The sequence below is a fragment of the Heterodontus francisci genome, chromosome 19, assembly GCF_036365525.1.
Source record: "Heterodontus francisci isolate sHetFra1 chromosome 19, sHetFra1.hap1, whole genome shotgun sequence".
NCBI classification, from domain to species: Eukaryota; Metazoa; Chordata; class Chondrichthyes; order Heterodontiformes; family Heterodontidae; genus Heterodontus; species Heterodontus francisci.
In genome coordinates this window covers 73142306-73158126 of record NC_090389.1, presented here as the reverse complement: position 1 = coordinate 73158126, position 15821 = coordinate 73142306, and the positions used below count along the sequence as shown (strand labels likewise).

General features: G+C 41.4%; 1 protein-coding gene across 2 annotated transcripts in view; it reads right to left on the bottom strand.

The window, feature by feature from the left end:
* Nucleotides 1-427: 427 nt before the first annotated feature.
* The window catches only part of ttll3 (tubulin tyrosine ligase-like family, member 3), an 83182-nt gene continuing 67788 nt past the window's right edge, over nucleotides 428-15821 (bottom strand). For both annotated transcript variants that reach the window (XM_068051946.1, XM_068051948.1), the window contains 3 exons: nucleotides 9677-9920; nucleotides 5480-5915; nucleotides 428-2722 (listed from right to left, as the gene is read on the bottom strand). In XM_068051946.1, the coding sequence (XP_067908047.1) occupies nucleotides 1079-2722; nucleotides 5480-5915; nucleotides 9677-9920 (2324 nt within the window). In that variant the 3' untranslated portion in view covers nucleotides 428-1078. The remainder of the gene's footprint in view (nucleotides 2723-5479; nucleotides 5916-9676; nucleotides 9921-15821) is intronic.

Here is a 15821-nt window from a genome sequence, read left to right as displayed (position 1 = left end):
TGTACACAGGGAGTCAAGAACAAGTGGAGTTGTCAAGTGAAATGGGGTAAGGGAAAAGAGCATAATTCTACCAGGATGTGTAAATATTGGAAATCAGACCTCATTTAAAAATCATACATTTGTTCCTTATTTTTATATAATATTTTGATTTTGTGTTTATAGTTAAATAGAAAAACATGGCAGTTTGGGAAGAATAGTTGTACAGCTGGCTGGAGCACAGCAGTTTCTTAGTAGTACCAACTGAGGAGTTCAATGACACAAAACTGAGGTGCAGCAACATCATCACTGGTGAGAAGTGCAACTACACAGTGGCAAATTTACACAGGCAGTTTGCATCATAACTGTGATCACAGTAACTTATAATGGAAAAGCTGAGACAGAACTGTGTCAATAACACATAATCAGAAAGAAAGGTTTTGTTCCTAGTAAATGCACATAGACATAAGATTAATATTATAGATGCTGTCAGATCTGCATATATTTTGTTACATTCAGTATTTATTGTACTTGATTGCATCTTGTTTCTTACGTTCAGCATCTATCATGTCTGATCCATTTCACACATTCTGTTGCTTTAGTATTTATTGTGTATTTCAGTTTTCCCCTGATTTTTTCAGTTCAGCTGGTAGATTGACAAAAGCAGAGGTAGGTTTGTTTTTTTATAAGGAGAGAAAAACAGTTCATAATATAATCAATGATGAGAACAATGTCTGATTCATTATTAAAATCACCTTCAGCTTCCTAGATACACATCTATAACCTGACGTGTATACATAGCTGCCCTTTAAGCTATTATAAAGCACGATCTTTCAAAAGAAGCATTTGCTTTAGACAGCACAATTGTCGTCTAATAGTGTCAATTCTCTATAGGGTAAAAGCTACTTTTTACATAAAGCTGATATTTGAGGGCACAAGCTCCCTAAGAGAAAATGCAGAAAGCTTGCTTTGAGTTAGGTCCTTTCCAAGTCTTTCACTATCAGCAAAGTCCCTCTTTTAGTGAGACAGCACAAAGGATCCACCAGCTCAGCCCTTGACTTATTGAAGGAACTGGAAAGAACTTGCCAGCACAGCAATTGTGTTACTGAAAGAGTGGGAAAGAGCTTGTCAGCAAATGCTTCTTAATGTTGAACAAGTTAGTAGTTGCATTCTGATGGGTTTCAATGTACTTGTTGCTGATATCATTTGAAGTTTTGAAATGAGGCTGCAAGCCAGTAATGTGTAGCTGTGGAATATTCGTATCCTTTAATTGCAGCCTTGGTGAATTGTATGAGTAACGCAATGGAGCAGATTTCTCATGGACAGCTCTAACTCTGTTTGCATCTGTAGTAGTTGAGGATCTTGAGTGCTGCATGTCTTTAAAGTTCAACATGTCAAGACTCAAACATTTGAAATTTACATGGAGGGGATCTCTGAGTATCTGTCGATTGGGCAAGATCAGATGCTTCACAGACATGCTCATCTGTGAGATTTTAGATTTAGGCGGTAAACGCTGCTTGGCGGTCTTTCTATTCCCTTCACTCCTGCTGAACCTTGGCACCTCATTATCCTGTTCCACTTTGTCACTAGAGTCAAGTTTGGTAATGTTTTCAGTCACAGTAGCCTGGGTTGTTTCAGCAATGTTATTTTTCATTTCCTGCATTTCATCCCATGCCTTTACAATACTTGTGCCTAGAATTTTGGGACTGCTTAACTTCTTTGGCTTTTTACGGTTGTAAGTACTGTGAATCCTTGTCTTGTGGAAATGTTTGGAAACACTGGAAATTTTTATCTTGCTGGAGTTGTTGGTAACATCAAGAGTTTTCTCTTTGCTACAACTGTTGGAACAGCCATGATCTTGGAAAATGTTGAAATTTTGGGAAATATAATTCTTTGCAAAACTGGGATTGGGTATTGTGGAATTATTTACATCACAAGAATTATTGGAAATGAGAGGATTTTTTGTATTGCTGGACTTGCTGGGATTTAAAGAACTGTTTGTAATGCTGGAATTACTGGGATTTAACAAATCCTTTGCAACGCTAGAATTACTGGGATTTTGCAGATCCTTTGCCATGTTGGAATTAGTTGAATTTGACAGATTTTTTGCAATGCTGGAATTACTGGGATTTAAAGAATTGCTTGCAGTGCTAGAATTATTGGGATTTAACAGATCCTTTGGTGAGCTGGGGCTAATTGAATTTAATTGATTTTTTGTGATGCTGGAATTATTGGGATTTAAAGGATTCTTTAGAATACTGAAATTATTGAAATTCAGCAAATCCTTTGCCATGCGGGAATCATTTAGATTTAATGGAACCTTTGCAATGCTTTTATGATTGGGAACTAAAGGATTCTTTTCATTCCCAAAATTGATGAGATTCTTTATATTGCTGGTATTGTAATTCTTTGCAGTAGTGGAATTGTTAGAACTAAGAGAACGCTTTGCAAATTCAAGATTGCTGTCAGTTAAGGAATATTTTGATTTGCTTGGATTGCTGCATATTTTTGAACATTCTCTATTCTTGGCATTTTCAGTATTGGCTGGTCTGTTTGCATCATCATTCAGGATGATTTGGCGGTTTTGTGATGTGATACCACAGATCCTTTGCACAGTTTCGGAGATATGGGAGATGTTGCGCAGCCCATAGTTGTGGTTCCTCTGAATGAGCACAGGTGGTTTCTTAATGCTTGATCCTTCAACCAGCAGATTTATTCCGAGGTACAGAGGAATATTCATCGTACACTGTAAAAGAAAGTAAATCAAATTACTGCTCCTTGTAATGGACACAATAAAGAAAGATTATATGATCAGCATCATGGTTATTGTAAATTATTTGAACATCAATATTATTGGGACAAGATTTTGCGTCATTTCATCAGATAATAATGCAATTATTGGATTTGCTGCATAGCTTCAAAAAAGAGCTGGACCAGTTCTTGGGTGCAGCAGAGATCGTGGCATGCAAAAGGTAGGTGGCATACTAAGTAATATAAATCACGGTTAATATGGTGGTCTGGACAGGTTTTTGATCACCTAAGGAGGGTCAGAGAGCAATTTTCCATTAAAAATTTTTTTTTACTTGGATTTATTTGTTTTGTTATGCTTCTCCCGGGAGATTACCTGGGCTGGTGGGATGAAGGGAAAGGGTGGGGGGAGGGGGATGGTGGGAGGCTAAGATGCTTCAGGCATCATAACTGCGTGAGGTTAAGTTCAGTAGCTCAGTGGTCCAGCTGGCCTTTCCTTGTCTGCTATTTTCATATATATACGGTGGGCCAAAGGGCCTGTTTCAGTGCTGTATCTCTCTATGAATCTATATTCTATAACTTTCATTTGTATCACAACCACACAAGATTCACAGATTTCATCCCTCCCTGTCCAGTGAATGCTGCAGAGAATGCTGCCAATTTGGCATGTTTTTTGCAAATTCTCATGACCTGCTCCTGGGTCCATTCTGAACAGTGACTAGGGACACCACAGGGGCGGCACAGTGGTGCAGTGGTTAGCACCGCAGCCTCACAGCTCCAGCGACCCGGGTTCAATTCTAGGTACTGCCTGTGTGGAGTTTGCAAGTTCTCCCTGTGTCTGCATGGGTTTCCTCCTACATGCCAAAAGACTTGCAGGTGATAGGTTAATTGGCCATTATAAATTGCCCCTAGTATAGGTAGGTGGTAGGGAAATATAGGGACAGGTGGGGATGTGGTAGGAAAATGGAATTAGTGTAGGATTAGTATAAATGGGTGGTTGATGGTCGGCACAGACTCGGTGGGCCGAAGGGCCTGTTTCAGTGCTGTATCTCTAAACTAAACTAAACAAAGGCCAAGTCCACTACTGAGTTAGGTTTAACATCCAGCTCCCTGTCTGCTTGATCAACCTAGTGTCAGGAGCACCCGAAACACTCAAATTAGCGCACTATCAATAGCATGCATTCCATCTCCTCAGTATATATACTTGTCACCCTTCTAGCATAAACAAAAGGTTAAGTATCTGTGGAGTATCTGCCAATTGGAATGCATGATGTATAGTTTCTGTGTAGAACTGGAAAAGCATCAAACAATTTGGATTGCTTTTTCTGGATGTCCATAAAAGTCCCCTCTCACCTTGTGTAACACACCTTGCACAGGAAAGGAGGGACAGGCTGATCTCAGAAAGAAAATAGAAGAATACCATCACTGTCTTGCCTGTGCATGGGAAGACTGACAATAATATCCCCAGGAAATATAGGACAGCCCCTCTGCATCTATGTCCGTCAACCACCCCACCACCCACCACCCTCCCCGCCCCCAACAGGTGCCCAAATGCTTTTCCAAAAATGCATAATTATGCTGTCTATATACCCTCCTGTAGGTGCAGTGTTACGAAAATAGACTACAACCAATATGGAAACCACACAAAGATATTCCCCTTTAAAAAATTCTCAAAAAATATATTTCTAGCTTGACTATCATGGGTTTCATTGTGGCCCTGTTTGAATTTATAATGATTGACTATGTGAAAGAGTTTTCATTTAATAAAGGCACAAAAAGAAAGAAAAAATGGGAACGTAGGAATATTATAATTTGTCATTCAAAAAATACCACAAATTACTTTTGCATGCCGGAAGTGATGACATCACGAGCTCAGTCATTGGAACTGCTCAGGGACAGAAAGCAGTGTGTAGTGTTGAATGGTTGTTTTTCAGACTGGAGAGAAATGTACAGTGCTGATCCCCAGGGTTTGTTGCTCTTTTTGATATATATTAATGACCTGAACTAGTATATACAGGGCATAATTTCTAAGATGATATGAAACTCAGAAATGTAGTAAACAAAGAGGCAGATAGTAACAGACCTCAGGGTGGCATAGACAGAATGCTGAAATAGACAGTCAAAGGCAGATAAAATTTAATGCAGTGAAGTGTGAAATGATACATTTTGGTAGGCAGAATAAGAAGAGACAATATGAACTAAATGGTGCAATTCTAAAGGGGTACAGGCACAGAGACACCTGGGGGTGTATGTACACAAGCTTGTGAAAGTAGCAGGCCAAGTTGAGAAGGCTGTTAAAAAGAATATGGGACCCTTGGGTTTATTAATGAAGGAATAGAGTACAAAAGCAAGGAAGTTATTAAGCTAAAACACTGGCTAGGCTTCAGTTGGAATATTGTGTTCAGTTCTGGACACCACACTTTAGGAAGGATGTCAAGGCCTTAGAGAGGGTGCAGAAGAGATATTCTAGAATGGTGCCAAGGATGAGGGACTTCAGTTATATGGAGTAACTAGGGAAGCTGAAGTTGTTCTCCTTAGAACAGCGGAGGATAAAAGTTGTTCAAAATCATGAATGATTTTGATAAAGAGTAAATAAAGAGAAACTGTTTCCAGTGGCAGAAGGGCTGGAAACCAGAGGACAGACCCTTCTTTCATTGTAATAGGTGTCCAGTATTCTGAGAATGGAGCAATTGCCTTCTTTATTTCCCTAAACTGTGTTGCTTTCTCCCTTCCTCAATGAATGTTTTACCATTACCTGTTTATATAGAAGCTCAAATCCTCCCGTGTCACAGGTCTTCTCATTTTTTCGGTCAATAACAACTTTTATTGTGTCCTCTTGAACGTTGCTGCACAATGTGGCTGTCACTGGTGTTGAGGGTGACATTGTGGGGCTACAATTAATTTCAATCAGCCATGGTTTGAAGTCCTCTCCCAACAGGAAATCGGCACCATACAACTCAAAACTGTTCTTGCGAGGTTTCACAGCATCCTGCATTACCTGCATGGTATTCACAATTGCCTTCTTCATGCCAGGGGAGATAATGTCCTCCCAAATGTTTTCAAAGCCATTTTTGTTCAGATACTCTTTGAACTGGTTACTGGACCACATGTTGTCTCTAGGAACTAATGGGTGACGGTTGGAGGAGGTCGCAAAGTGTTTCTGGATTGAGTTATTACACAAGTGAATCGCTCTAAAGGACACAAAGAGAAATCTGTTAGCTGTAATAAGAAAGATTGCAATTAAGGTGTGTACGCATTTACCTGGAGAGCTGATCTTGTGATATTTTATCATAGGACACTTGTTGGCAGTTTGCAAATGTTATTACCTTGGCATTATATAGATTGGGACCACTATGGTTGAATGTAATTGCTTATGTTTTTTCTCGTGGGAGAAGTTCTAAGGACCGGGAGGTCGCTGCAAACAGATGAAGAAAGTGAATCGATGCAAACCACAGGCTCAAAGCTCTACTTGTCACCTCGGTTGTTAGTAGTGGTGATGTAATGGTTTTACAGACATCTAATTTGAAAGATAATAACATTTGAAGGCCAAATACATTTGTTTACGTGGGTTTACTTAAATTGTTTCCGTGTGTTTGGTCAAATTGTGGTGTTACAAACTATTAAAAGAAAATGGTCTGATCTGATTTCATACCAACTAATTAAAAAAGCCTTAACCACTCATGAGAGGCAGAATCATATACATTATTGCTACATTTTAAATCTTCATGTTTCCCTTGGGACTCATCCTTGTGCTGAGGCAGAAAAGGGCAGTCCTCTTTCTCTCCACACACACTTTCCTTGGTTTTCAAGGCTGGTGTATGCAGATGGCAGAGAGTTTTATGAAAGAAATGGCATCTATGGAATGGAGTTCTTTTCACAGCATCCATAGTGGCAGAGAAATTGATATATCCCTGTGGTTGAATGACATATATGTGCATTTGGGCGTAACACTTAAAGTGACTGTCCCTGAGAAATTTTGGGAACAGGAAGGAAGTGAGGAGAAGTGTTGCTGATCCTAACTCTGCTTAACTTGAGTGGAAGTTCCATATACAGATCACCAGCATGCTTTTCTGGTTTTGCAGATTTTTCTTCCTATTTGTTCGGGTAAGTGCCCATGAAGTCAATTGTCAATGGTGGGGGGGGGGGGGGGGGGGGGGGGGCTCTCAGATAATGCGGGAGGGTTGGTAACCCTACTGAGCCTTGTCAGACTGCACCACTAACTCACTCTCAAATTAGAAAACCCCTACAGGCACTTAAATTATTATTATGGTCACCCAGATAGAAACTGAGTTAGGCAACCATTGTCTCCTCTGAGCTAAATGGTTTTATGAAGTGTGTATATATGTTACAATAAAGCGTAAAGGTGGAGCCAATCATAGGTATTTATGTCCTACAAGTCCAGTACTACAGGTTGTACAGTTTCTGGATCAAACAACCACCTGACGTTAACATTGATTCCAGGCATCTAGCAGCAAGGCTTAACTGCTGTGTGGGATGACAATGTTTTTTTAAACAAAGGTTCCTGTGTGGAGCCTTAAAAGACAAAGAAAACAGGCATTCCTTAAAGTATACTTCCTGAATGTCAAGTTCACACCGTCTGTATAAATACAATACTATTTCCAGGAAAAATCTGATTGGTATAAGTAATAAAAATACTATATGGTCTTTGTTTCAACAGAAAACTTCTGGTTCTTCCTGTAGATACTGTTTGAATACATCATATCCCTCTCTTTCTTTTAATATCAATCTAACATGAAAATTGGTGCAATCTTGTCACCGAACAGCTCATACCTTTTAATAGCTTCTTCTGATCACAGTCTATGCCTGGAAAGCATGCTTTAGTTCCAAGAAGGAGTTTGGCTTTGATTATCCTTTGATAGTAAAAGGTATGAAAAAGGTAAATCTAAAAAATTACCTCAAACTAAAGCGCGAAAGTAAGTTAAAAGGACACAGGTTCAAATTAGTAAAAGGCAAAGTTGTGAATTTAGTCAGGAAGTTCTTCACATAAAGAGGGATCAAGATATGGAATGGATGCTCAGGTAAAGTAGTACAGACAAGAACCATGGAATTATTTAAGAAACAATTGAGTGCTGCAAAAGGGACTTTCAGGATAGATGAATTAAGATAGACTAAATGGCCTTCCTTATCTGTAATTATCTTATATTCTTATGGAAAGGCATGTACTGGTTTTCTTGCATTTCTGCCCAGTTCTGTGTATTTATCCTGACACTAGAGGGAGTATTAGAAATTTTATGTTGGAACAAAAAATGATTGGGTAACTCCATCACTTGTAACAGACAATAATTTTTTCTGCAAATAAATAATGTTATTAGAACATTTTGGTGACAAAAATGGTTCATCAATATTAATGAGAGGTCAGTGAATAGTTTAGGAGGAATTAAGAATAAATTTAGGAGTGAGGAATATATTAATTAACGTCCATGGTACACAGGTTTTTCTTAGTTGTAGGTTGGTGTATGACTGGACTGTCAATAACCATAGACCCATTGTATCTCACATTGTATCCACCTAAGTAATATTGTTAATATTGGTTTGGGATTGCCATGTAACCATGTAATGATTCTACCTCAGTCCTTTCAAGGTGGGAAAATTGATAACAAAATTTTGACTGTGTCATGACAGGTTTTGATTATCACCAATGCTTTACAAAACAAAGCTCTGTTTTTTGCACTTTGAGGGCGAATATTTGTAAGATATGCCTGACTTACAGTCTGATGTGGAATATGACGAGGCTGAAATTCCATAACTGATCATTTCAATACCAAGCAAAATTTAGCAGATGAATCAAGCATATTTGAACAGGCTAAACAGCACAGTAAATCTGTAGATGCCTTTCGCAAACATCTACATCGATAGGCAGCAAAATGTAATTCCAAGATTTGCACAAGTGAAATTGGCCCTGATGTCATCTTTGGACCTGATCTGCACATTTACAGTGGATCCTGGCAACTTGTTGCCGTCGCCAACTTTAAATTGCAGTCAGTCAGATTTGGGTGAGAACGGAGAGGGTAAGTCCCATAATCCATTTTAACTCCCCTTTCCTGCCTGGTTTCCGTCCGAGGGATGGGGAGGGGGGAAGAGAGTTAAAATCGAGCCCAGAGTTTTAGGGATTTAATACTCATAGAAAGCTATTCTTGGGAAATGATTTGCATTGTCCAGAAAGGCAGTTATTGTTAAATTTGTCTGTCTTGTATGTCATAGAGACATTTACAGCACAGAATGAGGTCATGCAGCCTATCAAGTCCATGCCAGCTCTCCACGGACCTATCCAGTCAGTCCCACTCCGCCGTTCGATCCCCATAGCCCTGCAAGTCTATTCTTTCAAGTGGCCATCCAACTTCCTCTTGAAGTCAATGATTGTCTACGCTTCCACCACCCTTGTGGTTCCAGGTCATTATCACCTGCTGTGTAAAAAAAGTTCTTCCTCATATTCCCCCTACATCTTTTGTCCAAAACTATCAATCCGTGTCCCCTAATCTTTGTACCATTAGTTAATGGGAACAGTTTTTCCTAGTCTTACTTATCTAAGCCTGTCATAATCTTGCACACTTCTATTAAATCTCCCCTCAATATCCTTTGTTCTAAGGAACCCAGCTTTTCCAACCTAACCTTGTAACTAAAATCCCCCATCCCTGGAATCATTCTGGTAAATCTCCTCTGCATCCTTTCAAAGACCCTCACATCCTTCCTGATATCAGCCACCATTTTCAAGACTGGTACAACTACTGATTATTGCATTGAGCTTTGGCAGAAAGTCAAGAATATCACATCCCTTGCATTCCAACTTGCCATCAGACCAAAGTTCCCATTCCTTTAATTGGCACTCAGAGTACACATTTCCCCCACTTATAAGTTTTTCTGTTAATATGATATCACTCGAAGATGAATACCATTCAAAAGGCAGTGCCTGTGATGTTTTGGTGATACATACGTGTCCAAATTGTCCAATGAAAATGCTTGAGTTGAGAAGCGCAGGTAACAGTCCTTATAGAACCAGATCGTCACAGGGTTCCAGTCTGTCACTAGAAACCACTGCCGCATATCGAATTTTGTCCCATAAATAAGCAGTGGGTGTTCAATATATTTCTGCACTACCCACTTGCCATCTGTGATGAGAGTTGTTTGGCCATAAACTAGCTTCACGATCTGCTCCAATCGGTTCATGCAGCTGATTCCTGCAGAGATAGACAAACAGAAATTTCTCTTTCCACCTCACTGAAACATAAAAGGTTAGTTACCAAAATTGAGGCTCATGGAATAGGAGGGTCAATGTCAACCTGGATAAAAAATTGGCTTAAGGACACAATACAGTGAGTTCTGAGAAACAGTTGTTCTTCAGACTGGAAGATGGTAGACAGCGGTGTTCCCCAAGGTTCTGTGCTAGGACTGCTGCTTTTTATGATATACATAAATGACTTGGTTATTGGAATATAAAGTAAGATTTCAAATTTTGCTGATGATACCAAACTTGGAGGTGTGGCAGACAGTGAAGATGATACCAATCGACTGCAATCGGACAAAGATAGGTTAGCAGAATGGGCAGGCAAGTGGCAGATGGAATTTAATACAGAGAAATGTGAGGTGATGCATTTTGGTAAGAGGGATGGGGAGAGGCAATATAGCCTAAATGGTACAGTTCTAAAGAGTGTACAGGGACAGAGTTACCAAGGGTTCATGTGGATAGATGTTTACAGGTGGCAGGACATATTGAGAGAGTAGTTAGCAAAGCATATGGGATCTTGGGCTTCATAAATAGAGGGATTGAGTACAAAATCATGGAGGTTATGCTGAACATTTATAAAGCTCTGGTTAGGCCACAGCTAGAGTATTGCATCCAGGTCTGGTCACCACACCTTTAGGAAGGATGTGAGGGTCCTTGAGAGGGTGCAGAGGCAATTTACCAGAATGGTTCCAGGGATGAGGGATTTTAGCTATAATGTTAATTTGGAAAGCTGGGGTTGTTCTCCTTGGAGCAAAGGAGATTGCGGGGGGAATTTATAGAGGTGTACAAGATTCTGACAGGTTTGGTTAAGGCTGACAAAAAAAGCAATTCCCATTAGCTGATGGTAGAAAGACGAGGGGACATGAATTTATGGCTGAATTTTACATAATTTTACAAGATCGGCAGCGGCCATAAAAAATGGCGGCCCGCACATGCGGGCTTTACTCCGCAGAGCCGTGGCAATATTGAATGTGGAGGCTCATTTACATAGCCAGTGTATACCACCCCACCACCCCGATGACATGCATGGGGTGGGTGTTCCATCCCCGGCAACAGCATCCGGCACCACTGCGCAGGAGCCAGCGCTGTTTTTAAAGGGCTTCCAGCCCTTACATTTAATTTAGATTCTTAAAGGAATATGTAAAAAAACAAATCAAAGAAATGTTTCCATCCCCTCCCCCAACCCCCCAATATCCATTTAGTTCATTCCTTGCCCTCTCCCCGCACAAAATACTTACCTTGTGTATCTGACCTTCCCCCCAAAAGTTCATTAACTTTTACCTTCAACCCCTTCCCATCATCCCCTGCACTAATCAGAATAGTTTTTCCCTGCTCCCCCTACCCCACACTGAAATACCTACCTGCTCCCCCCTCCCCACCAGTGTCCTGCATGGGATCTCCGAATGGTGCTCCTGCCATCCATTCCGGTGCCATATTAGGTGGTGGAAGCCAGTATGGCTGTGCCTTCAGATCTCCATTCGGAGTTCCAAGGGCGCAGCCATGGCGGCCGCCACCACCCAATATGGCACCAGAATGGATGGCAGGAGCAGGTAAGTATTTAATTCATTGATTAGCATTTTTTTGACTTTGGTAATGTTGGTCCCGTCGCCAAGTGGCGGGGGGCCACCACGAGGCCTCACCGCTGCCGGCAATATGGGGCCAGGCCTTCCCAGAGTCGAGGCCCGTGGCGGGTCTCTCCCGGAGACATTTTTCTGGCACCCCCACCATGACACCTGACGTCGAGGGGTCTGTAAAATCTAACCCTTAAGGTTTAGGGCAAGAAATGCAGGGGGGATGTGAAGAAGAATTCTTTTAGGCAACGAGTTGTAATGACCTGGAACTCACAGACTACGAGAGTGGTAGAAGCAGAGACAATGAAAGATTTCAAAAGGAAGTTGGATGAACACTTGGGGGAAATAAACCTACAGGGCTATGGGGATACAGCTGGGGATGGGACTGATTGGATTGCTCTGCAGAGAGCTGGCATGAACCCAACAGGCCGAATGGTCTTTCCTGTCCTGTTGTGTTATGAGTCTAATTCCACAATACAGGCAAATAGTTGGCCACGGGTGCGGGCAATCAACAAAAGATACACTGAAGGCTGTACTGACAATGCACACTTGCTACCCTCCAATTCGAGGAACACACTAAGAGAAATATATGTATAAAATCAAAGAATCACCAAATGATACAGCACAGATGCAGGCCAGCTATTTGGTAGAGATATTCAATTAGACCAGTTCCCCCGCTCATTTGCCATAGTCCTGTAATTTTATTCCCTTCAAGTATTTATTTAATTCACTTTTGAAAGATACTGTTGAATCTGCTTCTACCACACTTTCAGGCACTCCATTCCACATCACAACAAAACGTGTAAAAAAAAAAATCCCTGTGTTGCCTCTGGTTCTTTTGCCAGTCACTTTAACTCTGAGTCCTCTGGTTACTGGTCCTTCTGCACTGGAAACAGTTTCTGCTTATTTATTCCATCAAAACAGTTCATGATTTTGAATACCTCTGTTAAATCTCTTAGCCTTCTCTGCTCTGAGAACAGCTTCTCCATTCTCTTCACATAACTGAAGTCCCGCACCATTCTACTAAATCCCTTCTGTATCCACTCTAAGTATTTCATTTCCTTGGTAAAGTGTGGTGCACAGAACTGAACATAATGGGGGAAATTTAAATGGATGGGTATGGGTCAGAAGGCATGTAAAAATGTAAAAAATTTGAAACCCCATCCAACCAGCCCACTTCTGGTTTTACTGGGGGCCGTGTAACCAATCTGTTCATAGAACGCAGGTTGGTTATTTAAATATAAGAATTAACCATTATTTTAAATTTAACTCTGGCTGGCCAGTTTTGCCGCAGGCCTCAGGAAACCCGTCAGCTAAAAGGAGTGGAAGACTCCTCAATTCAGGAGATATGTGCCTTTCCACTTCATGCAAGATCTAGTTTACCTGATTTACCCAGCCCCCATGATAGGCCAGCCCCTCCCAACCTTTCCAATCTTCTCCATGAGGCCTCTGATCTCCGCCACACCAACTGTTCTGATCTCCCCTCACTCCGAGGCCCTTCCAATCTACCCCCAAAGCTCTTTCAATTTTCCCCCACCCTCAAGGCCCTTCCGATCTCTGCCCCCTGAGGCCCTTCTGATATCCCCCACCAGGCTTACGATCACCTCTACCACCATTTCGACCTCCCCTGGGCCTCTTCTGATCACACCCCACTGAGGTCCTTCTGATCTCTGCTCCCAGAGGCTCTTCTGATCTCCCCCCATGAGGCTCTTCCAATCTCCCCCCAAGGCTTACAATCTCCTCTACCACCGACTCTTTCAACCTCTCCAGAGCTCTTCTATTCAAACCCCACTGAGGCCCTTTCAATCTCCCCCGCCACCGCCAAGATCCTTCCGATCTCCCAACGAGGCCTTGACACTCTCCCCCCACCACCCCCACCCCTGAGGACCTTCCAATCTCGCCCAGACACCAAACATACCGATCCCCTCCCCAGGTCTCTCTGTTCCTGCACTCCCTTTAAAATTATACCATTTATTTTATATCGTCTCTCCTTATTCTTCCTACAAAAATATATCATTTCACACTTCTCTCAGTTAAATTTCATCGGCCACATGTATGCTCATTGGCCAGTCTGTCTATGTCCTCCTGAAATCTGTTAGTATCCTCTTCATTGTTTACTATATCTCCAAGTTTTGTGTCATCTGCAAACTTTGAAATTACGCACAATGTACCCAAGTCCAGGTAATTAATGCACATTAAAAACAGCAGTGACCCTAATACCAACTCGTGGGGAACACAACTGTATACTTCCCTCCTGTCTGAAAAATAACCATCCTTCAAAACAGGGACACATTGAAGGACAGATCAGTAATGTAGATCCTCCCTTTATACAAGGGATACACTGAAGTAATGTAAACTGCCCTGCATACAGGGAAAACACGGAGAGTGCATGATAGAAAATGTATTTATTGCATTCAAATTTTTTAAATGGTTCCAGCTCTGCAAGAGAAATTCCTTTGCTCGGTGGCTGTATGGTAAATAGTTATTGCCTAACTCACTTCTAAGGAATTCACTCTATTCTAATTGCAGCTGTTACTTTTATTGCTCCTAGGATGAAAGGGTAGAGCTGGAAAGCAATTTAGTCAATTATTGGGTGCCAGGAGTCATTATACTGGGAAGGTAGGTGATGCTCATTTACGACATTATTAGCATATGGTTTAACAGCACCAGGATGGCACAGTGGTTAGCACCACAGCTCCAGTGACCCGGGTTCAGTTCTGGGTACTGCCTGTGTGGAGTTTGCAAGTTCTCCCTGTGACTGCGTGGGTTTCTGCTGGGTGCTCCAGTTTCCTCCCACAGCCAAAGACTTGCAGGTTAATAGGTAAATTGGCCATTATAAATTGCCCCTAGTATATAGGTAGGTGGTAGGAGAATGGTGGGGATGTGGTAGGGAATATGGGGTTAATGTAGGATTAGTATAAATGGGTGGTTGTTGGTCGGCACAGACTCGGTAGGCCGAAGGGCCTGTTTCAGTGCTGTATCTCTAAATAAATAAAAGATGTATTGAAAATGCACAGATTCTTGAGTCTTGGGTTCCCTGCTTTGCTCTAAACATCAATGAACTATTTTTTAAAAGGGGTGAAACTTCTAAATGTTGATATTCAGAAAGACTTGGGTGTTCTCGTACAAGGAACACAGAAAGTTAACATGCAGGTACAGCAAGCAATTAGGAAGGGAAATGGCATGTTGGCCTTTATTGCAAGGGGCTTGGAGTACAAGAATAAGGAAGTCTTGCTCCAATTGTATAGGGCTTTGGTGAGACCACATCTGGAATACTGTGTGCAGTTTTGGTCTCCGTATTTAAGGAAGTATATACTTGCATTGGAGGCAGTATAGCACAGGTCAGTAGATTGGTTCCTGGGTTGAGAGGGTTGTCCTATGATGACAGGCTGTGTAAATTGGGCCTATACTTTCTGGAGTTTAGAAGAATGAGAGGTGATCTCTTTGAAGCGTACAAGATTTTGCAGACACTGAGAGGTTGTGTCCCTTGGCTGGGGAATCTAGAACACAGGGGCAGAGTCTCAGCATAAGGAGGTGATCATTTACGACGGAGATAATGAGAAATTTCTTCACTCAAAGGGTTGTGAATCTTTGGAATTCACTATGCCAAAGGGTTGTGGATGCTTCATCATTGATTATAGACAGATTTTTGGTCTCTCAGGAAATCAAGGGATATGGGGACTGGGCGGGAAAGTGGAGTTGAGACAGAAGATCAGCCATGATCGTATTGAATGGCAGAGCAGGCTCGAGGGGCAGTATGGTTCACTCCTGCTCCTACTTCTTATATTCTTATGTTAGGAACTCAGTGAGGAAGTCATCAACCACGTAACTTCCATTAGCGACTGTTACTCAAAAGCTATTAAAAAGGATTACAAATTTTCAGCATTTCTCTTAGCTTTGAAAGAGTTTATCCATTGTGCAAATTTGCTTATTGCACCTTTAATAGCTCCGTGTGTCTTTTTGATTCTTATATTTAATGTATAAATAAAACTAACCAAATAGTTTTAGGCTGTATGCACTGGTTTGGTGACATGTTATTTTCCACCTTAAAACCGCTGAGTGTGTGTGACGGGAAATCTGCAGCGAGAAATGTACTGCAATTAAGGATTCATTAAATCTGGGCTCTCTGTCCTGCATGTGACAGTGAATTAAATGCAAGTTTCAGTTCATAAAGAATCTGGTTTGCTTATGGGACCTGCCATCTAGCCATGAACACCTAAGCAAAAAAACCCAAAAGGTAACAAGATGTATCAGTAATGTAAACCCCTCCCTGTAAAAGGGAA